The 26,403-nt window shown below is 32.9% G+C and overlaps 1 protein-coding gene across 2 annotated transcripts in view; it reads left to right on the top strand.

Annotated features, from left to right (window-relative positions):
- The window catches only part of RICTOR (RPTOR independent companion of MTOR complex 2), a 102,198-nt gene that overhangs the window by 12,247 nt on the left and 63,548 nt on the right, over positions 1 to 26,403 (top strand). For both annotated transcript variants that reach the window (XM_032471310.1, XM_032471302.1), the window contains exon 3: positions 18,722 to 18,819. In XM_032471310.1, the coding sequence (XP_032327201.1) occupies positions 18,722 to 18,819 (98 nt within the window). The remainder of the gene's footprint in view (positions 1 to 18,721; positions 18,820 to 26,403) is intronic.

Below are 26,403 nucleotides of genomic sequence, written 5' to 3'. Positions count from 1 at the left end.
GCTAAAATGATTACCAAAATTGGCTAAGTATTTCTATGGTGAAAAAGGGAGGATGATAAACATTTCTTGGTCCTCACTTCAGTAATATTCTCCTGTGGAAGACCTCATTAATAGTTATAAAGTGTCTGTGTGTGTTTGTTTCTCCCTCTTTCACTTGTCTTTTTCAGTTTCTCTCATTGGTTTCTATTTCTCTTTTTCTATTTCTAGTCTTTGTTCTGGTGACTCTTTACTATCATAGGATGTGCTATGGAAGTGGACTACATTTTTCTTTTCCTGTACTTGATAATGTTTTATATTCTTTGATTTAAAATAAATTTTATTTATTTATTTTTTACTTAATCCTTCATTGAATTTTAGTGGGTTTTTTTTCCTCTCTATGAGTTGGTGATGCTTTGTTAGAAAAAGATTTCACTGCCCATCTCTTGGTGCATATCCCCAAGAAATTAGAACTGAGTATTGCATAGGAAATTGACTAAATACTTGAAAGCATCCTGGCAACATGTACTTAGCATAGATTAGTAGAATAAAGAACATTTTACTTATTTCAATTGCAAAAGCAAGAGTAAATGTGAAAGTGAAACAAAATATTGAACTATGCTGAAGGTGAAGAAGTTTTAATGAAGTACATTTTCTAAATGTTGTTAATTTAAAAAAACTAGTGTTCACTTCATTTTAAATATTCAAAATATTTTAAATTTTTATGCATCTAATCTTTGGAAGTATGGGAAACAATGAGTTTGGAATTCCCTGAAGGTAGGAACTTTTAACAACCTTGGAAGATTCTTGCTGATTCTGAGTCCAGGCTATTTAGTTCACTGGGCAGATTTAAACTCAGTGTGGATTATTAGCTACCCAAAGAATACTTGTTTTTAGTGGTAAATTTTGAGTGATTGCTTGTTTGATTCTATTAATTAGGAGGGCAAAATGAAGTAAATTTATATTTTTAACCATGTTTTTCAGGGTTATATTACTTACTGCTCTTGTACATAGTGGTACATATTTTCCCCAACTGTTTTAAATGATTTCTTCTAGAATAGAAGTGAAGTAGTATGATAAATTGTTGGCTATCTGACATGATCAGAACTTGGTCTAAAGTTGTAACTTGGTCATGATATTTTGATTATTAAAACATTACAAATATGAAGGATTTATCAAATGATGTGTTTTAGCTGATAGTCTAGAAATTACATACTTTGAAGTAGGTGTTGTTTTCCTTCTAAGTAGTCCTCTTGGAAAGGCATGTCCTTGTTGTAGTGGTGATGTCACTATTCAAAACATTTAAAAAATTATGCTTCTGAAGATCAGTAAAGCTTATGATATAGATCTTTAAGTTGCTGTTTGGTTTGTCCTTTGGAATGAATTGGAGTTTCGGAAATGGTTAAATATAAATTGGGCTCAAATGTAGTGAGAATTCATTAATTCATTGATTCATTCACTCATTAATTTGAAGAGAATTCATTGAGCACCTGCTGTATTTTTAGCACTGTATTAAATACCGGAATATGTGTGACAAGATAACTTTTGTAAAACATATGCAACCGCTGTATGTGATGTCTGCCGTTATAATCTAGTCCCCAGCTTCCTCTACAACCATTCTCATTTCCTAACTCTTTTCTTTTTGTTCACTGTATGTGGCAAAACAGCCTCCTTGCTGTTCATTCCTGCTCATATTCTCTTTTCAGGGCCTTTGTACTTACGTTACATTCTGTCTGGATTTTTCTTCCCTCAATCTTGGTGCGCTTGCTCCCTCACTTCATTAAACTCTGTCCAAATATAACTTTATTAGTGAGGCCTTCTCTGATCATTCTTATCTAAAGTAGCCCTCGTCTTCATCACTTTCTATTCTTTTATATTATTTTCTTGCATAGCCCTTGTCACTACTGCTAATTATGGTATTATTTATTATTTGTCTCCCTAGAATTTAAGTTTTGTGAGGACAAGCACTTTGTGTTGTTCACCATTGTATTCTCAGTGTCTAGAACACCCCCAGCACAATATATGTGCTTCATAAGTATTTATTGGCTGAATAAATAACCATCAAATTTGTGTCTAATTTGAGGGCTCCTGATCAATTTCTTCACTTCTTACTCAACACCTTAACTATATAGTCACTAATATCAGGCTTTTTGTGTTTCAAACTTGATAATTATCTTACTATTCTAAAAAATCTTTCTGTATTTTCTATCTGGGTTTTAAGAGCAGTACTTTAATGGGTCAGATCACCCAAGGGGACACCCAGTCGACATCCTAGCCTCATTTCTTGTCCTTATTTTACACATCAAATCTGTGACCAGATGATAATGAATTTATTTCTGAAATACTGGTAAGATCTGTTTTTTCCGTTTCTCTTGCCATGCCTTTATTGAGGCCTCATTTTCTTTCCTGGGTGATTGCATTGGCTTCATAACTGCTCTCCCTGTCCCAGTTCTGTCCTTTCCCAGTCTACTCTCTTCACTCTAGCCAGAAACAAGTTTTTCACAAAGTTAATTTTCTCAGCAGGGCTGAATATCTTCCTTCTTTGGGCTTCTATAGTATATGTTACCTTTCTTATACTATTGCTGTAATTTGTTCTCTCAGTCAGAGTTGATAAATCTTTATTTACCTTTACTATGTGCTGAGTAGTACTTTCTTTTGCTGGTGATTCAAGGTGAAAAGCATTGAGTCTCTGCCCTTGGGAGTTTATGTTCTTGTAGGGAGAACACAGACAGTAAACATGTGAACAAAGAACTTCAAGTATGAATAAATGCTCTGAATAGTATAAAGTTGGTTATATGAAAGAGAGTTGACTATTGTCAGAGAAAACTTCTTTGAGGTGGTGATTCTTAATTGATCCAGGACTAACGAGGAGGCACTAAGTGAAGATGTAGGGGCAAAGTCTTCTAAGTAGAAAGAAGATACAATACAAAGGCCCAGAGATAGAAAAGATCCAGTTTGGTTAGTACTTGATGAGGGAGAGTGGAGAATATGAGTTTAGGGGTGTAGGCAAGAAATAGTGTAGTTGAGGTTTACTGGTGTGGAACCTCAAAGCTGAATCTGAATAAGCACTAGGAGTTTAGAGTTGGCAGAAACTTTAGAGATCACTTCATGTAGTGAGACCTAAAAAAAGAAGAGGGCTTTCTATATACTAAAGGTAGATCAGCTGTTATTATACTTTGAGGAGACTTACAACAATATTAAGAAGGTTCCTTGAGATAAACTAGTCAAAACCCCCCTCCCCTTACCCTTTGTTGGTTTTATTGTATGTTTACACACTAATGCACACATAAAATAGGAATTGTAAGTTATGTGAAGCAACATTATTTCAGATCTTATGGGTAATTTGTACAGGTCTAGATTAACTACAGTTTACTTATATAATACTGTGAAGAAATTTTAATGTTATCAGTTTAAACTATTTTGCTTGAAAGATTAACACATTTCTCTTTTGAAAAAATACATTTCTAATTATTCTGTGAAATGAAAACTCAAGAGTTTGTAGTGGGGAAGATCTAGATTCAAGTTCTTGCTCTGTACTCTGCAGGGAAGTACCTAATATGCTATTTAATTTTCTGAGCCTAAGTTTTCTTATTTGTGGGAAGGGATATAATATTCTGCCTCTTGCAAGGTTATAACAGTGAAAGTATTACGTGAGTAAATTTGTTCAAAGACCCTAGCATAATGTCTGGCAAGTGCTTGAGCCAAAACCCAGGGGGCAAATGTTATTAAATAAATAGTAGTAAATTAGCCATTCTTTTGATCATGGACATTTGGGTCATTTGTAGTTTCTTGCTCTTATAAACAATGATTTTATATATAGCCTTCTATGTGAATCTTGGTACTCATACATAAGTTTCTCTAGGTTATAAAACTTGTAGAATTATGGCTTATATGATGTGTGTATGTGTGTGTGTGTGTATATATATATATATAAATAAAATAGTAGCAATATATAAAAATTGCTCCTCATCCATGCTTTTGTCAACATTTGGGGTTATCAGACTTTTATAAAAATATTTTATTATGAAAAATTGAAACATACACATATGTAGAGAAAAAAGTACAAGGAATCCTAATGCATTCCTTACCCCACTTCAACTATTATAAACATATGGGGCAGTCTTACTCATCCATGTATCTCGCTCCTCCATTTGTGGGTAATTTTAAAGCAAATATCAGGCACATACTATTTTATTTGTAACTACATCAGTGTGTATCTCTGAGGGATAAGGACTTTTAAAATATAAAACTATGATACTTTTAGCACAGCTAAGTAAATTAACAGTAATTTATTTATATCATCTAATGTTTATTGTTCAGATTTTCCTGATTGTTTTACAGATATCATTTTGGGTCAGGATTCATACAAGGTTCATTCACTTTTGATTTAATTTTTTTAATATGTAAAAGTGATAAACTGTAAAATCATTTTTCTTTTTGGATAGTCTGTCTTTTTGGTCTGTATTATTTCTTTTGCTTTGGTCTTAAACATCTTAAATAAAAAGTATTTAAATAGTTATTTGTCCTACTTTGGGATTCTTTGGGTGTCCTGATTCTAAGTATTTTTCATGTTTTTGAACAATTTAAAAAAGTTCTCATTCTTTAACTTTGAGTATTGCATCTCTTTCATTTTCTATTATCTTCTTTAGGAATTCTTAGTAAATGCATGTTAGACTTTCTTATTATCTTTCTTTTTTTTAAACTCTTTCATATATTTGTCTCCTTTTTTCTTGGTAGCTGTGTTCTGTGTAGTATCTTCAGATGTATCTTTCAGTTCATTAATTCTACCCTCAGCTGTGTTTATTCTGTTTATCGTCCTCCCTACACCCCTACCCCCCACATAGAGTTTTTTTTATTTCAGTCATGATATTTTTGTTTCAGGAAGTTCTGCTTTGATGTTTGTTAATTTTTTTTTTATGCTGCTGTCTTGAATCTTATACTTTCAATCCTTTGTTTCCTTTAAACCAAAGATTTGCAAGTTATGTCTTGCAAATCTTGCAAATAAGGCTTACAAATGCTGCGTTTGTAAATTGTTTTATTGGGACATAGCCATACTCATTTAAGTCTTATCTATGGCTGCTTTAGTGCTACAGCCACTCAGTTAAGTAGTTGAGATAGCGATCTTATGGCCTTCAAAGCCTAAAATATTTACAGTCTGGCCCATTATAGAACAAGTTTGCCAACCCCCTCTGCTTTAGATATATATATATAAACATAATTATTATTTCATTGTATTATGTCTATGATAATTCTAGTGTTTAGTCTTTTTAGATTTTTTGTTTATTGTTTCTGTTTATAATGGCTTATTTTCATGTTTCCTTCTGTGTTTATGATTTTTGCTTTTGCACTTAATTTGTTAGGTTACTCAGGCTAAAGGTGGCTACCTATTTGGGTGGATGGGTTGGGGTGATTGAATTTGCTCCTGCTTGCTGCCTAGGAGTACAGTGGACAAAGAGCTACGTAAAACTCTCACATTGGGATTTTTTTGGATCATTCAAAGAGTGTATCTAGGTTCCTAAGACACCTGTGATTGATTTCATAGTCTCAGGGAAGTCTCTTTTTATTTGTTTTGTTTCTGTTTTCAACTTTACCCAGAGATACTTTGCTCTCTGCCTCTGTTGGATGAATGTTCTTCTAAGTGTATCTGAAGGTCTGACTTTATGCCTGATGAATTCCTTGTCTTGCACTAGCCCCAGGCTAAGCCCACACTCTTCAAGTCTTGCAGTGTTTCTCAAATTTTCATGTTGTTTTGGAGGTCCCCAAGGCCACCCCCATGTTCAATAATTTGCAGGGAAAACTCATAATTTGCTAGGAATACTACAGAGGAATAATTTGCTAGGAAGACTACAAAAGGATACAAAGCAAACTCAGCAAAGAGAAAAGATACAGAAGGTGAAATCTTGGGGAAACCAGGCAAAAGCTTCTAGTGTCTTCTCCCAGTGGGATCTCACAGGACATGCTTCATTCTCCCAACAATGAATTGTGACAACACATGAAGTATTATTGTCCACCGGGGAAGTTTGTTAGAGACTCAGCCCCCAGGGTTTTTATTGAGGACTTATGAAGTAGGCAGCTTCTGTCTGGGAGGTAACAAAATTCCAGACTTACAGAAGGAAAGCAGGTGTTCAGCCTAAACCATATTGTTTGCATAAATTATTTAGGCCCCCTGAGCCATTCTTACCAGTTAGGGTGGTAGAAATCCTCCCCAAATTTGTTTCTGGATGCCTGCCAAGGGCTAACCTGGTAAGCAGACCTTTTTAAGGAAAAGCAGTTAGGCCTGCTAGGTTAACTTTTTCTGCATAAATGTACAGATGAATGGGGATGTTGTTTTAATGAAGAGTCAGATCGAGTAGGTATGAGAGGGCCCAAGATTCTTCATTTCTAACATGCTGTCAGGTGGTACCCATGTTGGTAGTTCACAGATATACTTTAGCAGCTAGGTAGTTGCTTTGAAGGCTAGAAGTCCTTCTTTCCAATAGTATTTTTTATCCTAAACAATAAGTTTGTATTCTGAATTAGCAGAAAATTTCTTTATTGGGGATTAAATTCTCTGTGCCGACAAACTTTTTTTTCTGGAGTGATATAGTTTATTTCTTATTCAGCTTTATCCAACTTGAATAAGGAGATCTAAATTTATACTTCAATATTGGCACATATTTTGTGCCACTGGGAGAATGGAAGACGTGACAGTTCCAATGACTTTGTTGTAGAAGAGAGTACAGGATTTGAAATGTTGGTAATCTTAATTGTACAGACCCACATTCTCTTATCCACAACTTTGAAAAACCAGAAATTCTGAAAATGAAAGCTAATTCCATAAATAACATGACCTGACAAAACCTAACCTGACCTAAACTCATTTGGCAGCAAAACCTGACCAGAATTTGTATTATCTCAATGTGTTGCCTTATGTTTCACCTAAAAAATATTACTGTATGTGAATATGTAGTATTTCCCCTAACCCTATTGAGGTTGTTAAATCTGTGGTATATTACATTAAAATAAAAAATTTTTGAATTCCTAAACCTATCTAAGCCCAACATTTCAGATGAAGGATTATGGTCCTATAGTAGAAGCTTGGAAAACAATAATGTTTCAAAAGCACTATCAGAATGAACAAATAAATATAAAAATATTAGAAGTTAGTGCAGATCATTTTCAGATCTCCTGTTCATGCAAGACATAACCAAGGAAATGCATTATATTATTTTGTTTGTAATAGTTCAAAGCTTTTAAAGTTAAATTCAAACAGCATGCGTAAATTTACTTTTAAATTTTGATTATTGAGGTTAATGCGACTATTTATGCATGCCTAAGTGAAATGTGGGGAAGAATAATAAGTAGTAAATTTGTAATTAAAGGACTTGTTTACACTTGTATTATACAAATCAGATGTGTACTATGGCATTCTTGCCTGATTAAGATCATCATTGACCAAGGCTCATGAAAAGGCTTAATTTATCATGTGTTTCCTTCATGCATGGGACTCCAGATTAGCCAGTATGTTTTTGTTTTGATAATTTTTAGATGAGTTGTGTAAAAATGGTAATAACTGCAAGGCACTGATTCAGAACTTAATAGTGTATAAAGACAAGATGTTGTTGTGATATAATCTATATTAAGAGGTGCTTAAGATACATATGTATACTGAGATGTCTCACTGATATTTGGTGACTTCTTGGATATAATTTTCTAGTTTAGACAATATTACTATTGCCTGAAGAAGGAAATTTTGGAAAGGTTTGTTTTTTTTTTTAAGGATGAATCAGTTTGATTACAGGATATATTGAATTTGAGATAGACAGACTACCAAAATTTACACAGAGATGTGTTGCTTTAATTGAAGATAAAGTGTAGAATTGAAATTTTGAGGCATTGTTTATTTAATGGTTAAAATTGAATTTGTTAAGAGTTATGGAGTCAGTGAAGAGAGAAACTTGAGAGCAAATGATAGAGCTTTAGGTAATAAAGGATGTGAAACAGGAGGGAATGCAAACCTTTAAGGGAGGTACATAAGGAACAGTGAGAAATAGGTATGAAGAGGACCAATACAATTTAATTATAGAAACCAAGGGAGAGAAGGTTCGTATTGGCCAGGACTATAATGCAAAAGTTAGGGAATAAGAAAAGTCTTTGCATTGGGCAGATAGTAAATTTGAGAACAACTTTAGTAGAATGGTGGCCTGCATACCTGATTGGTGGAGTTTAGAAGGTAAGGTAAGAATTAATTAACTTAAATCTCAGAGAAATTTGCTAGAAGTAAGTAATGTCACTTCAAAAATGGGAAACAGTGGGCAGAAGCATTTTTTTTTTTTAAGACATAAAAGAGCTAGTGAAAGACTGAGATCAGTGAGAAATAGTGAATAATTAGTGTGGAAGCATTAGAATGAGATAAATTGTGGAAACAAAAATACAAATGGAAAGGTTAGAAAGTAACATTGTAATAACATTTTTCAGATTTCTAACCTGCACTCAGATTGAGTGTCCTAAAAAAAAAAAAGAAGAAAAAGAAAAGAAAAGCCAGAAACACTATTAAAAAAAAAAAAATTAAGTGTCCTGCAGCCGAAGTGTATTTGTACCCTTTACTTGTTTATTAGATTCTAAGAGGGAAGTCCTTAATTACATTCATAGAAGCCACCTGTCAGACAAGTGATCTGAACTAAAAATAGTCATATTTCATAGAGGAAAAAAAGAAACATGTAAGTAGCAAAGCAAAATGTACAACTAACTTTGTAAATAAATCTAATAGGCCTGATGTATATAACAATTAATTGTCTCAGCTTTTAGGCACAGCTGTTCCATTCTTTTACAGAGTTCATTTACATAGTGAGTTGTTTCAGAGAGAAGTGGAATTTTTCTTATAATGTAAGATTTCTAATTAGGAGACTATGGAAACCTAATGATTTTACAAACCTCTTTATAAAACATAATAGATTAAGACAAATTTTAGCAGAACATCCAGTAATCGTAATCTTTATATAGTAATTGTTTTTAGTTATTTTTGCTGTCTTAGAAAATGTTGTTCTGATCTCAGGCAGTACTTTTTATGCTGTTTTTCTGCAGAAAAATAACATTAAGATAAATATCATGAAAAGATTTCTTTGAATGACAGCCACTTCTGTAGTCTGGTGAATGGCCTTTGTGTGTTCTTTGTATATACTGTGTATACGTCACACATGTGTACAAAGTAAAAGTGCTTTGTGAATTTGGTTTCAGTTCTGTACTACAGTTATCTCATAACTGGTGTTACAATCCCAAACATTCTTCTGATCTCTAATTTTATTGTGGAAAAGGGAAAGACATGAACGGCAAGAAAGCACTTCATACTTTTTTTCCCTATCAAGCAGCTCTTCATTTTCTACCACAAATGTCTGAGCCACCTTTACTAGAAAATCTTTAAAAGTTCTCAATTACTTACCATGTGAAAATAGGTACTGATGGGATGATTAGAAGATTATTTGGTAAGGTAAATAGGCTTTAGTTCTTTATTCAACTACTTCAACTGGGGAACATGATTTCTAGCACTGCCATGAAAGTCAATATACTGCTTGGAGGGAGAGAGGAATAGAGAAGGATCAGGAAGGTGATTTTCTAAAGGTAGATGGCAGGCTCAAAATTCTGCCTTATTTTCCCTCTTTGTAGTTCTAGACGTTGTCATTAAAAATTTTTATATTTGATTAATTTGAATGAGTCAAGGCAATTATATTAATTATATTAAATAGATTTGTTCTTACCTTAGGAAGTGAGATTCCTTTTCTTTTTTTTTTTAAATAATTTTTATTTATTTTTTTTATTTTGAGGGGAGGTAATTAGGTTTTTATTTATTTATTTATTTTAATGGAGGTACTGGGAATTGAACTCAGGACCTCCTGCATGTTAAGCATGCACTCTACCGCTGCGCTATTTATTACCACTCCCCCCCCCCCAAGATTTCTTTTCAAAGCAATAGAAAGATGTTATGGTTAGGTTTTGGGAGAGTAATCTTTTTGGTCCTCAGGATTTGAAAAATAGACACATTTAAAGCAGCATTCTCTTCCTTGCTCCTCTTCTGGGTACATCTGTACTATAGCTATTGTTACCATAATTAATCATAAAAATAGTACTTCTATTGTAAATTCTTATATTTTAATATTCACAGTGTGACCTGGGGATTTCATTTGTTGTAAATGCCAGATTGTGAAAAGTCAAGTTAACGTAGCAAATTCCTGTTTACTATGGAAGGAGAATGAATGAAGTCTGTCATATCTGTGCTGTAGCCAAAAATTTTTTCATTCTTCTTTTTTAACTATTTATTGAATTACACCTAGGGAGAAGTGAGTATACTGTAAGTATATTGCTTAGTGAATTTTCACAGATTGACGCACCTGTGAAACTGGCACCTAGATCAAGAAACAGCTTGGTATATTTTAAAGTTTTTATGTATTTATTTCTGAATAGTGTGTTCATTTATTCAGTATATGATTTTTGGGATGGTTACTGTGTATCAGACATTGTTCTAAGTATTAGGATGACATCACAATGGTGAACCAGAGCTGACTTATGGGATAATAAACATCAAATAATTATACAAATAAATGTATAATTACAAACTGGTATGTAAGCTGAAAATACATTCCCCTCTGAAAGACAGTATAGTGAAATATACTTCAGGGTGATTGTATATTGGGGAATAAGGTAGACTCTCAAGGCAAATTGCTTAGGTCCAAATCCTGTGTCTGCTTCTGGTATTTATTTGACTTCAGGCGAGTGAACTAATGTCTCTAAGACTCATTTTCTAACATGGGGATGATAGTAATACTACCTACCTTATATGGTTGGTGAGGAGATTGAAAGAGATTATTTGTGTAAAGTATTAGCACGATCTGTTGTAGGCTCTCTGTATGTATTAGTTATTATTTTTGTGTCTGGGTATTATTTCATACTATAATACATTATTTGAAAATAATACAGAAGAATATTTCATAGAATAGATCTTATTTCTTCTTCCAAAGTTCAGATCAAATAATCCAAAGGGGTATCAGAATCCAGTTCCAGGAGATGCTGGTAGTCTTTATAACATGTTTCAAATTTCAGTGTGCATAAGAATCACTAGGGTGCCTCCTATAAATGAAGATTATGTGGCTTACTTTATATTGACTCTGGAATCAGTATTTCTTATAACTCATGTATTTTTTAGGAACACAGGTTTGAAAACCACTGGTCTTTGTTTCTGATGCAGACCAAACAGCCAATTACTTTGTCTCATCATTTTAATGTATAACATGTAAGGTGTTTTGTGTTGTTACTGTTTGTTTTTGGTGCATATGCTTACTATAAATCATAAAAAATTTCCCCTAAATCTACTCTTGCTCTAGGATTCCTTATTAGTAAATAGTATCATACATCAGTTTATCCATTCGAGAAACCTGAATTCATCCTTGATTTCTCCCTCTGCCTTTCCTCCTGCTTGGATTGATTAAGTTTCTTGCATGGAAGGTTTTTGTAATCCCTATTTAAATTTTGCCTTTCTTTGCCCCTAGGTCTATTCTCCAAAGTTGTCTTTCTAAAACACAGAGCTGATCATGCCATCCTCTTGCATAAATGTCTTAAAAATTATCCATTGCCCAAAGATATAAAAATTTCTTAATATATCTTATAAGGCTATTGGAAGACAGCTCTACTTTCCTTTATTCTCTATCATCTTGTTTTCTGGGAATATAGAATTTCTTGCTGTTCCTTGAGATCCTTGAGAAAACACATATTTTTTCATATTTTGGGGGATCGCTGGATCATATGGTAAGTCTATTTTTAGTATTAATGGAATCTCCATACTGTTTTCCATAATGGCTGCACCAAACTACATTCCCACCAACAGTGTAGGAAGTTCCCTCTCCAGCAGTTATCATATGTGGACTTTTTAATGACGGCCATTCTGACTGGTGTGAGATAATACCTCATTGTACTTTTGGTTTGCATTTCTCTAAGAATTTATAATTCTAATTATTAATGTTATGTATTCATACAACTTTTAATAAAAGTTCTGTTCAGATGAATTATTAACTATTTCTAACTAACTTTATTTTTAATGTTTTATACCAGATCAATCCTGATCTGTATCTTACAGTTATATAATGACATGTTTGTAATAAAGCAATTAAAGACATGGTTTTTGTTCATAGAATTTTAAAATGATCCCATCAGTGAACTGGTAGATGTCAGTTGTTCAGTTTATCCAGTCAAAGTTATAAAATGATAAACCTCAATAAGCAATGATAAACCTCAATAAACAATGATAAACCTTTGTGCTTCCTATTAGTATATATATCTTTTTCCATTGAAATCATTCAATGTGAGCGATCCTTTGGAATTATAGCAAAAAGTTTTTGTTTTTTTTTTAATAAATTGAGAGAGGAAAGTGTAAAATGAGGTAATTTGACAATCCAAAATTGAAGTGGAGGAAAAGAGATCTGAATACTTGGGTCATTGGAAGACAATCTCAAGATGTTACAGAAACTGCCTTACTTCTTCTTACAATCATTATTGTAAGAGCAGGACACTGGAGTAAGAACCCAGCTTCCAGTTTCTGGGAAAAGGAGATAGAGAACAGATCTAGTTGTTAGAAAATTTTACAAACTGTAGTTGAATTTTAACTGTCTATACTTATGGTGATCATATCATTTCTAATTCAACCTGGGGTACTTTGGGGAGTGAAAGGAGATGGTATTAATAATTACACTGGCACAATAGGTGTAAACTAGAACCCAGGAAGATCAGTTACATGTTCTATCATAACTGCTGTAATAGTGATATGAAGAATGTATCATAGAAATGTAAAGAAGGGAGCTTGTAGGTTCGGGAAGACCGTTATGCATCTGAGCAAGACTTCTAAAGAATGGGAAGGATTTCCTCCAAATTGGGTAGAAAGGGCATACCAGGCTGAAGAGACCTAGTGCCATCTTGCTGTCCATGTGGTCTTGCCTCTATATGAGTCATTCGCTCTCAAGAGCTGCTTCATGTCCATCATTCTTCTAAAACAGCCCTATAAAAATGTTTTTAGTAATAAGCCTAACATTTAAGAAGATTATAACTAAATTGATTTATTTATGGTGATAATTGATAAGTTTTCTTTGCCCATTTCTACTGTAGTATTTATATTTAAAATATTCCAATGATTAAAAGAACATTATCTTCTTCTATAGTTACTTGAGAGGAAAAATAATTATTTCTGTATGTGAGGGAAGATAATACTTGTTCCACATTCCAGATTGTTACACCAGAACAAATGAGTGAAAATTACAAAGGGGCAGATTTTGGCATCAGTATGAGAAAATACTCTACTACTCTATCAAAGATGGAATAGGCTCTCCTAGCAAATTCTGAGTTCCTTAGTGTTAGAGGTAAAAAGAAGGCCCTTTTCCCAGGATTCTATCATTGGGATAGATCCTTTCCCTACTAAATTATATAATTTTTTGATATTAATAATTGTTAGAATTTCAGGAAATATTAGAGAGTTTGAAGCAGTGCTTCCTGCTTCCTGAACTTTTGGACCTATGGGTAAGGGTGAGAAGATGTACTCCCAGTGCCTTTGCTGGTGGAGGAGGCAGATTTGCTGCTGGCTTTTGCAAAGGTAATACCAACTATAGTTATTTCCATATACTTTTAATCATTTACATCTGCTCACAGTAATCATAGATAACATTAAAGACATAATTATATACATAGCAGACATATGTATTCATGTTTAATTTTCATTAAATTCTCATGCACCCAGCTTTTCTAGCTTGTTGCTTATTAGCATTTGTTCATATATATTCACAAATAAATCACAGAAAATATTGGTCAACTCTGCTTCTACTCCTAATTCTTCTGACATTTTCAAGAAGGCAAATAAGATGATAAAAGTTTCTACTTTAAAACTGAGCAAATTTTAGATCATAAAGGTAATGTGCTAAAATATGTAACAAAAATTCATTAATTTAGACCACTAATGTGTGAAACATTTGCTTGGGCTAATCACATAACTTTCACATGATCGATCCATAAAATTTGTTTTTGCTAAACAAATAGTAACCAATTTTAATTATAGTTGCTACTGTTTTTTGAGTATCTGATATGGGGTAAGCACTCTGCTCAAGTAAGTTGCACCTCAATGCCTTCAAGGTGAGGTAGCTAGTATGTTCACTATAGATGTTGGAAAATGGATACCTATGAGATTCAGTGACTTAGCCAAGGCTACATGGTTTGCAGGTAAATAAGCTGGATTCAAATCCACTTCTTTTTTTTTTCGATTCCAAAATCATTCTTTCTATTACTCCCAAATAAATGTATGCCAGTAGTTTTTGGTTATTAACTTACTATGTGTACTTGAACCTAAATTTATTTAAAGATCCATTTTATGTTATATATTTATTGACAGGTAAAGATACGAATATGATTTATTGCAGCATGTCACAAAGAAGTATATATTGATAACATTTTAAAATAAATACATGTTTACTTACATACACATATACATATGCATGTGTGCCCACATGCTCATACATGGAGAATTAAGCTGAAGGGAGAATGAATATATATGTATATGTACATATATACATACGTCTGTAGATTCATAGCTATTTTAGGTAAGAAGGTTTATTGTAGCTTTCTCTTGGTGGTTTTCTCTCTCTGTGTGTGTGTGTCTGTATATCTATGTATACATGTATGTGTTTATATAATATTAAATTACTAGATATTGACTATAGTTATTTCATTACTTCCAGAGAGAGTCATTGGGACCTTGCATAGGATTTACAAGTTACACAATAAGAGGAAAAGAGCAACTCTAATTCTAGTAGTTCCTTTGTGTTTTGCTTCCTTGTATTTGAATAGTTGGCCATCATAGCTAGCTAGCCACAGTTTTTTTTTTTTTTTTTTTTTTTTCTTTCTTTCTTTTTTTCCCTTAATGCAGCTCTGGGTTTCCTAAACTTCAAGGCTTCAGAGACTATCCTAGAAGATTACATCATTTGTGCTTTATATTTCTCACATAGCACTATTGACAATAGACAGTTTTGGAGAAGCTAAATCAGAAAAACATTAAGTGAGAGTAGGAAAAAATAGAGGTGAACCTCTCCTTAAATTCCTTTTGCCACCCTCCCCCCAATAAAAAACCACGTTGATCTCAGCTTGCTCATGTAGTATGAGTTTTGATTGTGTAGTAAAGAAACTGGCAAACTACAGCTCATGAGCCAGATCTGTTTTATTGAAACATAGCCCCATTTATTTGCTTAATGTATTTTCTATTGCTTTCTTGGTTATAGCAGAAGAGACTCTCTGGCCTCTGGCCTTTACCCTGATATTTCAAGTTAGAGTTCCCCATAGGAACATTGTAGCACACAAGCATTACACAGTGTTTCTTGTCTAAAATGGCCCTGATACTATTTTTAAATTGGTCTGGGAAGTAACATATAGTTTCTGGGAGGAAGCATGTTCTGTCTTTCAGGAAATAAATTACAAAGAAACTTCAAAATTCATTCATATTTCAATTCCAGTTGGGGGTTCTTGGTAATTATATAAAAAGAGAAAGAGGTGAGGAGGAGAAGGAAGGAGAAAGGCTGATTCATTTTGATTTGGAGTGACAACAATAACCTGTGCACTTAACGGTTCATTTTATTCATCACTCCTTGGACAGATATTTGACCCCAGTATTGACTTCTCACCACCTGTCAAATTTCATATTGTGTGCATTTGTTGTTGTTGATTATCAGTTTTCTTGCACTTGAATGTAAGGTACACTAAAGAAGGATCTGTCTTGCTCATTGATGTATTCCCAGTGTGTAAACCACTATGTGATCATAATAGGTGTTCAGTTAATACTTCTTGAATGAACTGAGACATGAGATTTTATTTTTGTCTTAAAATTCCTGCTTTTCAAAAATATCTGCAGTTTGTACCTAGAAGATAAGCAATAATTAGAAGTCTTCAAGCCTTTTGTGAAGAATATGTCTTCAGATTAATCATTGTATTAATATTATCACATCATTATATTGCAATAACTGTGTCCTTACTTTAGTGAAACTTTTTGTTTGGTGCCTCACAACCTAATTGTAAATTGATGTAAAATGCTTAGGTTGTATATTTCCATTAGGTGAATTTTGCACTGACTTTAAAGATCCTTAACTCTGGCTTTGCAAACTACTCTAGGTTCTGAAGTACCTTAAAGGTTGTTATGAAATTTTATTAAGTTCTCAAATACAGTTTCCATTTTAAAATCACTGGCTTACTTACGATTTTTCTTCTTCAGTCTCTTCAAACAATAACATTTATAACAAAAATATATTACTAAATACTAAGTGATCTATTCATGTCCCTGTGACCTTTTAAATGAGCTCTGATCCCACCCAGTGATGAGCTGTTTTCATTCTACTTTTAAGATAACCTCAAAGAGTCACTGATTATAAAGACATACCCTAAACCGCTTAAAATTAGATTGAATTTTATTGGAGTTAAAAGAATAATCAAAACTTATGGGAAATGCCGTAAAATCAAATGAATGATCTCAGTATACAGGAATTTCAAAGCGATTGGAAATAGCTGGGATATGTAGTGTACTTGGTTGTTTGACAATAACCAATTTGTGGTTGTCATGGCTAACACTGAGTATAACAGAATGGAGGAAGATAAGCAGATGCAACAAGCTAACTAAGACAGTGAATGAATGCATCCAGTTTCATTTGCTGAGGAAAACACTAATTCAAAACAAATAGTTCCTTGGTCTTTTGTTAACAGATAAAAATCTCAAAGGAAGTCATAATGGCTCTTAAACTAAAATATCAGAAATGAGATACTATTTTTTTCTTCTTCAGATTGTGCTTTTGTTTAAAACAAATAGGATGCTGAATATATTAATAGAAAAATAGCTTGTAGCAACCTGAGGAATTGACACTCTGGTCTAGGGGTTGGCAAACCACCAACCACACGGGCCATTTCTGTCTTCGGCTTATTTTTGTAAAGCAAGTGAGCTAAGAATGTTTTTTACATTTTAAAAGCCCCCCCCCCCTTTCCTTTCAGTATTTTAAAGGTGTTGCTCCACTGTCTTCTCATTTGCTTTGTTTTCTGGGAGAAATTTGTCATCCCTCTCTTTACTCTTCTGTATGTAACTTGTCTTTTTTTATCTGGTTGCTTTTAATATTTTTCTCTGCCAGTGGTTTTGAACAATTTAATTATGATGTGTCTTGGTTTGGTTTTCTTCCTTTTTCTTGTGCTTGGGGTTGGTTGAGCTTTTTGGATTTATTGGCTTATTTTCATCAAATTTAGAAAGTTTTCACCTGTTATTTCTTCAGATAATTTTTCTGTCTCCTATTTTTTTCCCCCTTTCGAGGACTCCAATTATACATACTGTAATTGTGTTTGGCTACTTGAAGTCCCGTAGTTCACTAGTGCTCTTTTCATTTATTTTTTTCCACCTTATGTTACATTTTGGATAGTTTTTATTGCTTTGTCTTCAAATCCACAATTCTTACTTTCTATAAAAGCTTATTGTACTGTTATTCCCATTTAGTGGTTTATCTGAGATATTGTAGTTTTCATCTCCAGAAATTTGAGTGCTTTTTCACTTTTCATGTTTCTGTTTTTAAACATACAGACTACAGTTATAAAAATTGTTTCAGTGTCCTTTAATGCGGTTTCTAATATATGTGTCAGTTCTGGGTCATTTTCAGTTGATTAATTTTTCTGCTCACTATAGGTCATGTTTTCCTGCTTCTTTGCATGTCTGTTAATTGATTGGATGCTAATGACTGTAAATCTTACCTCATTAGATACTTCCTATTTTTCTGTTCTTACGATTCTTCTTGAGCTTTGGTCTGAGACACATTTTAGTTACTTGGAAACAGTTTAATTCTTTTAAGTCTTGCTTTGAAGATTTGTTAGGTGGGATCAAAGAAATTTTAGTCAGTATCTGATTGTTCCCCACTACTGAGCCAAGACTTCTGAATACTTTAACCAGTGCCCCATGAACTATAAAGGTTTTCAGTATGACTGTTAGGAACAAGCATGGTTCCCTGTCCTGTGTGAATGCAAGGTACTCTTCCCTTTAATTCTTTTGAGTGGTAATTTCCTCACACACATGCACCAATCATTGCTATACTGACTACCTAAGGGGTCGCTTTACAGATGTCCAGTGTTCTCTGGGCAGTGCTTTCTTCTCTAATACTTTTTGTTCTCCTTGGAGTCTTAGCTCTGTCTCTTCAACTCAATTTGCCTGGATTTCTCCTATCAGCACCAAGGCCTTGAAACTCTCTGAAGACAGACAGCTGAGGCAGTTGTAGGGCACACTTGTTTATTTCTCATTTCTAGGGATTATTGTTCTTTACTTCTTAATATCCAGTGTTTTGAGAACTATAGTTTTATGTATTTTGTTCAGTTTTTTGGTTAATTCAAATAGAACAGTATTTTTGGTGCCTGTTACTACATTGTGGCCAGAAGTGAAAGTTGTGCTTGGGGTTGGGGTTGAAATTTAAGATTTAGTGGTTGAATAATTCCAGATGTTGATACACAGTTAGACCATAGGTATGAGTGGAGTAGAACTGTGAAGGTCAATGAATGAGTCATACATATGGACTTATAAGTCTCCTAAGTAGATAAATTTGAGGAAATTATTTTGTATGCGAGAGTAAGATTTTAAACCAAGAGCCAAAGTTGTGAAGCTTTAATACTACACATTTTATGTGTTTGGTTAGAAAAATACTCTTTTAAAATTATGTTAAATTATTGTCTTTTATTCTAGAGCCTTCTGATAACTTAAGGGAGATTCTCCAAAATGTGGCCAAATTGCAGGGAGTATCAAATATGAGAAAGCTAGGCCATCTGAATAACTTTACTAAGGTAAGTAACTGGAATCTTTATATTAATCATCTTAAATTCTTCATATCTTATTGTACTTATTAGATGCTTCTTAACCACATTAACAAGAAATTTTTGAGTATTCACTCAATATTAGTGCTTTCCTCTGCTGCTTCTCATGGATTTTGTCATATGTTTTTAAATTTAAAAGTGTATTCCATGTATTAATCATGGAAGTATTATATATATGTTGTAGAAAATTTGGTAAGTTCAGAAGAAAATTAAAAGAAAAAAACACTTGACAAGTCCATAATTCAGTCTGTTTTTCACATGATAAGTGTTTCTTTTGCCTTTTTATGTTCTTTTTTATGGGATTTTATATGATAAATGTGTTTTTACATAAGTATGTGTGTGTGTTGCATTTCATAGGTATAACTATTATTTCCAGAGAAATATAAATATAGATTTCTAAATACATATATTCTAATATATTAGAGCTTCCTCTCTCTTTCCCCGATACTCTGTTCCTATTATTTGGATCTCAGTTACAGCCCAAGGTAAAAGCAGGGGCCATTGTCCCAAATAAATATTAACTTGATCTCTATTAGCAGCTGAGAATTCCTAAGTTTGATAGATGGATTGGTATGTTTTTGAGCCTGGTAATACTGGACAGCCAACTCTTGGAAGCACGAAAATGTCTATATTTGAGGTGATGCTGTAAATAGAAACAGAGTGCTTCCTTTGGGAAAATTTTTTTCTCTTTTTAGTTTACTAAATATAAATTGTTCTACATTTTAAATGTAGGAATAATTGTATGTTTTAACCCCTTACTACTCAAAGTGTGATCCACAGACCAGCAGCATTGGCATCACCTTGGGGCTTATTTGAAATGTACTATTTTTGGCTCCACCCCTGACCTACTGAATCAGAATCTACATTTTAATAAAGATTCTCAGGTGAATTTGTATGTACATTAAAGTTTGAGCAGCACTGTTTTAATCCTTCCAAAATGTTTAATTCTTTACTATCTGGTAATAAGACTGTAATTGATTTTATTTCATGGAAATAAAGGGATGAGAATATAGTCACTATGTAACAAAATGTTTTTGTGATATGGTGTTGTATAATAAATACAAAATAGATTAGTGTTTTTCATAATTATGGAAGCAAATACATATGCATTTATTTTTTCTTAGTGAAACTTTGAAATATTCTGGCACTTATTTTTATATAATGAGGAAATTATTTTGTGTGAGGGTTGAGAAAGTGATTTTTTCTAAAACAACTTTCAAAAACATTGAATAAATGCTTGAGAAGGGGTTTTCAAAAATATTCCTATGTATGTTTTCATTTTTATGGTTGTAATAAAAATCTTGAAATACCTTTCTTCAGTATACTAGTCAGATAATGTCAAGTTTTTAAGACCCAGAATGTTCCAGGGTTTCAAATTGCGTCTCCTGGTTTCACTCCCTCTGTTAAATTTCTCAGTTTTATATCATTGTTCTTCACTCAACTCTAATAATAATATGTCTTACCACTTGCCTGGATTTAACTGTTAAAAACAATTAATAGAGGTTTATGTCCTGTTTGAACTGATGGTTCTCGTCACAGTCAGATAGACACCTAGATGTATAGCTTCACATCTCTTGACAGCTGAAATCCTGGGAATGAATGTAAGAATGGCTATGATTTCTGTTATTTCACTTTGGCACCAGAATGGGTCCTAAAGCAATAATCTTAAAAATCTAGAGCAGTGCTGTCCAGTAGAATATAATGTGAGCCACACAATGTAATTTTAAATTTTCTAGTAGCCACACTAAAAAAGTAAAAGGCAACATGTGAGAGTATTTTTAGTAATGTATTTTTGTATCCAGTATATCCAAATCATTACCATTTTATGTAATTAGTATAAAATATTTAATGGGATGTTTAATATTTTTTATACTAAATCTTTGAAATCAAGTGTATATATTATGGTTATTAATACATCTCAATTCAGATTAGCCATATTTCCAGTGCTCATAGCCACCTGTGACTAGTAACTACCAACCGTAATGGACAGGGCACATATAGGACTTTTTGGAATAGGAGTGATTCAAACATCTGTTTCTGGGAATCTTTTGGACACCTTTCTTTTTCCCTTCTCTATTCTCCGTTTATTTCTATCTAGATCCCATCTCTCTCGGATTAGGGCCAGTTGCCCACTCTCCCTTTCCCCTCCTCTATTTGTTTCTTCTTAAATTTTTCCCATAGTGTTTCATTAAGTTGTTCCCTTGATTTGTGCTCTCCCAGTCTCTTCTCCCCTTTCTCCTTCTCTCTGACTCTCTCCTTCTCCCCTTTTACCTCCTTTTCCCCTTCATCTCCTCTCTCTTCAGCCTTCCCTACCTCCTCCCCTCATTCCTCCTTCCTCCCCTGTTCCCTGGCTCCTTCCCTCTGGCCATTGTACCACTGGGAGTATAGAATGATGCGCCTCTGTAATGAAGGCCCTAGGCTTTTGAGCTTTTTGTATTCTTGTTTGGTTTTTGTTTTGCCATATCCTTTGTTTACAGTTTTCACATTTCTCTCTGGCCCTGGTGCCAGCTTTTAGCAGACCTTTTATTTGCTGTTTTAAATTATTTATGGATTTAAAAATCACATAACCAAACTTACTAGAATTTTTCTACAATGTGAGGAACTAAACCTTGGGTCAGGATGTGAGAGGCTGTTCCATTAATAAAGTCCGTGAACATGGGACTTGATAAAATCTGATGTGGCTGCCTGGTGATATAGTAGGAAGAGCATGAGTTTGAGATCAAATAAATGGGGTTTTACAGCCCAGGTCTGACCCTAACCAGCAAGGCAGTCTGAGCAGATTCTTTATTCAGAGATGATTTTGCTGTTATTAGAGGCAAAGTCCCTGTATAGTACCTAGCACATAATATGTACTCCGTAACAGGTAATGCTTTGCAACCAAGGATCTGTTTTTTTGTTTCCTTTGTTTTTGTGTGTGTGTGTGTGTTTTTATTTTTTGTTTTTTGTTTTGCCACTTTTCAGGTTTTTTGGTTGACTCTGAAAAGTTGAGTCTGCTTAATAACTTGAATTATAGGTTAGTAAGCTGTTACTGTACAGGGTTTTTCAATCTCAGCAATATTGACATATTGGGCAAGATAATTATTTGTTTTGGGAGGCTGTCTTGTTCATTGTAGGGTGTTTAGCAGCATCCCTGGCCTCTGCCCACCAGAAGCCACTAGCATACCTCCATCAATTGTCACAAGTAAGTAAAAGTGTCTCCAAGCATTGCCAAATATTTCCTGGGAGACAGAATCATTCCTGGTTAAGAGCCACTGCTGTAAGTAAAGATCTGTAAGTTTTATTATAAAATTTCTCCAGGTACCTGGCACAAAGTAAATGCTTACTGAATTTAATCAAAATATAATGTGTCTGAATTTATTGGCAAGCTAGGTTAATAAATATTTATAGAGCTGGTGTTCTTTTAAAATCTGTAAGGTCATTAAGTTACAGAGTAAAATTTAGAAAATCTTAGAAATCTCTGAGAATCACTCTATAGAAAAGAAAATAAGAGGGTGGGAAGGGATAAATTAGGAGTTCGAGATTTACAGATATTAATATATATAAAATAGATAAATAGCAAGTTCATAGTGTATAGCACAGGTAACTCTATTCAATATCTTGTAGTAACTCATGGTGAAAGAGAATATGGAAACATGTATGTTTGTGTATGACTGAAGCATTATGCTGTACACCAAAAATTGACACAACATTGTAAACTGACTAGACGTCAGTAAAAATACATTTAACAAAAGAAAAAAGAAAGAAAATAAGAAAAGATTATGATTCCAGGAGGCCAATTAGGTAGGTAGGAGTTAGTTGGTCACCCTACACTGTGTTCTCATAACAGGTTATAAATATGTCTACCAAATTTTATCTGTTCTTTTATTATCATAATTATTATTTGTTGTGGGTTACTGTCTTATTAAGCTGAGAGTCTGAAATATAAGAAACATGTAGTATTTTTTTTTTCACTCTTAACATCCCTCTCTACTCCAAAGCCTGGCACATAAGTATTTAATTAAAGGTATTGTATTACATTGGGGTGATTTTGTAGTTTAAATATGAGTTTTTGTTGTACTAGTGTTTGTTTTGTTTTTAAGTATAGCCTAACTGTTAGGATTAAGTTAATTTAGTAGACGTTAGGACTAAAATGTTGTGAAGGATGGACTTCATCTCCAGAATTAAACCTCCTTTTAAGGGATGGAGAGAGGGTGCCAGTGATGTGATCCTGTAACCATGTGAATGTCACACACCCATGCTTGTCTTCTGACATCATTTCACTAGATAAAGTAATGTGTTTAACAGACTGCTGATGAACATAATCTTAGTATTCTATTTTTAAAACTGACAACATGCTCATAATCTAAAAACCTGCTTTTAAAGATGAAAATGTTTCAGTTCTTTCACATTCTAAAAGTTCTCTTTTTCTGTATTTAATCTCATATATGAAAAACTTCAGAGGAATCTTTGTTTTGTTATGTTTTTAAAAAAAATTTAGAATCATATAAGCTAAATATAGAAACTAAAGTAGTGCTTTATTAAATATATATTTATATTTCTATATAAATATAAATTAAATATAAGCAATTAAAAACAATATATCATAAAAAGTGAAAGTCCTTTTTCACATATCCTTCCCATCCACCTCCCCACTCTAAAAAAATACCATTCCCAAAAGGTAACCAGTAGAAGGAGTTTATCCTTCTCTGGTATAGTTTAAGTGTGTGTGTATGTCAGTGAGTTGTGAGAAGTAAATAAGCTAAACAAAAAGAAATGTTTAATATAATACTCAGCTTATTTACCATTTATTATTATATATGTATACACAAAGGTTTTTTAATGAGATCATGAAATTTATTGATTTGTAGTTTGCTTTTCCACTTCTGTATATCAGAGTCCTTTTCTTTTCTATAAATGTAGACCTGCTTTTTTATAGCTGCATATGTGCTACATACCATCCATATGTATGTCATGTATAATGATCCAAATATACATACAGACATACATATATGCATAATACATATATCATAATTTATTTAATCATTCCACCATTAAAAAAATACAAGTTTTTCTTACATTTTACTGTTTTAAATAATGCATTAGTAACATTCTTCTGTAGTTTTTGTGCAGAATAGAATTTTAGGAGTGATTATTTAGCCAACAGCATTTATACTTTTTATTTTAAAGCCTACTTATAAATTGCCTTCTGAAAGACTATGCTGTGGAATTTTAACTTGTGATAAGATTTTTTTAAAGTTTAGGTTATTCTATCTGTTGCTTAATAAGGAGAACTGTTCATTTAGCCTTTAGGGTGGTAGAAGTAAAATGGGAGTAACATTTAACTGCCTGGTTTTAACTGATCATTATTTTTTTTTAAGTTATTACATTTAATAAGTATCTCAGACATTTTTATTAACTAGAGATGTGTTAGACTTCTATTTTAACTTTGTCAGAGTAGGATGTTGTTGATAGCCCCTTTTGAATATTTTAGTATTTATGAGAAAGTTCTATGGATTAATTATAACAAATACATTGATTGACTCATGTTGGACATGGATTTTAATAAGCAAAACATACCAGTGACATGGTATCAAAACCTTTACCCCATTTAAAAGTAAGGCATTATGTAATAGTGTTTGTTTTGTTCATATTAAAAATTTAAATTTAATAGTTATGCTCATAAAATAATTGTGAACTTTTGATGATACTGAATGCTTAAGTTGGTTTATAAGTAACAAATTCAACAAACCTAATTCAACTGAGCTGAGGTAAAACCAAGTTATTTGCTCTCATGGTGAGGAAGACCATATGTCAGGTCTTAATTTGAGACAGAGCAATCCATGGGTTGAGGAAAAAATGTTAATTGCATCCTGTCCCTCCATTTCTCAGCTCTTTTCTTTTAGGTTATCTCTGCTCTCAAACACTTTCCATATGACTAAGATACATCATCTTTATAGCTTTCAGTTGTGAAAGGAAAGGGTTGCTCTTTCTTACAACTTCTATGTGAACTCTGACCTGTTTGGTCAACATTAAGCTATAGGTATTGTGATTGGTAGTCATAAAAACATGAGGGATGGGGAGCCATAGAACCCCAAAGAAATGTGTGATATCTAATAACTTAGCATTTTAAGTGACTGTTAGGATGCTGATTCTTACATTTTGAAAGATCTTTAATGATTTCTAAATGTTAACAGTGATTTATTCTTAAAATTAACAAACCTATTTGATAGGGCAGGCATTATTACAGTTTAATAACTTATACAGGACATAGGAAGTTACCAGTAATGTCTAAGGTAGAATTGAAGATATTGCTGCCTAATGGTTGAAGGTTAATTAGTAATTCAGTCAGTAGTTGAGGCGGAATGAGATTCCCATTGTTTAAATTTACCAAGTCAGTGTTCTTGCTATTTCTTCTTGCCTCTTTCCTAGAGTTAGGAGTTTAAAGGGTTTGATTTGTAGGGTTTGTTTATTTAAATCAGGAGATTATTAATAAGGTAGTGAGTCAGTCACTACAAGGATTTTATATTAAAATAATTAATTCTTATTCCTAATATTTTGAAACTTAATATATGAATTCCTGGTATGAAAACTGGAAGTGTGATATTTCTTTGATAATTGAAAATTCAGGATCTTATCAGTGTATTCTTTAATTTCTTATTCCTGATATATAGAAAATTTTCTATAGAAGATTTAGTCTCTGCTTGGGATAATTCTAATTCAAAAGGGATATTTTCATTTAAGACTGATTAAAGAGGCCTTCTTCTGTAATTCTGGAAACAACATGAAAGCAGTTTAATCACTATTGAAAGCATAACCCTAATGTCTATTACTATTCCTGCAAAATAGCAACTGATTATGACAAATATGCTGTTTCATTGTAAATTATTTTTTAGTTGTTAGTTGTGATTTTCCAGTTCCCAACTGAATGTACATTTTTCTCAGAAATATTTCTTGCAATTAAAATACATTTATAGTTAGGTAGCAGAAAATGAAACAATAGCAGAAAATGAAACAACTTTCTAAATACTTCACAAATTGTGTGCTTTTTGGGTTTCGTAATAATAACTGAATATTTTTTTTTTACCTATTCATCAAAACTGCTAATTCTAGAAAATGTTAAATGGTGAAGTCATATGTTTTGTGGTCTGAGAAGGTGGGTAATTTGGAAATTATGTTTCTCTGAGTCTGTATTTTTCTGCAAGGATATATGACAAGTGTGACAAAGAAAATACAGAAAGAGAGAACCAAGTACATACTTCGGGTAGAAGCGAACTCTTGATAGGATAAGATTTTGTATACTTTATTTCTGGGTTTCAAAGCATTTCACTTTATTAACATCCGTTACTGCTGTAGCCGAAGAATGGAAGCACTGCCTTAGAAATTGAGTTGATCTGTATAAATCATTGTTTTAAGAAAGTAACATTTTTCCTGTTTTAAAAGCATATATTTTATATATTGATAATAAATTCTAAGCTTCATTTTTCTATTAATTATGAATTAGAATATGTCCAAGGTCTAAGTAAACACCATGATAAGGAGTTCTTTTCCTTTTCTTTTTTATTGATATATAGAGCC

Source organism: Camelus ferus, chromosome 3 (assembly GCF_009834535.1).
Source record: "Camelus ferus isolate YT-003-E chromosome 3, BCGSAC_Cfer_1.0, whole genome shotgun sequence".
Classification (NCBI taxonomy): Eukaryota; Metazoa; Chordata; class Mammalia; order Artiodactyla; family Camelidae; genus Camelus; species Camelus ferus.
Note: the sequence above shows the minus strand (reverse complement) of the source record. Positions and strands in the feature narration are given on the sequence as shown.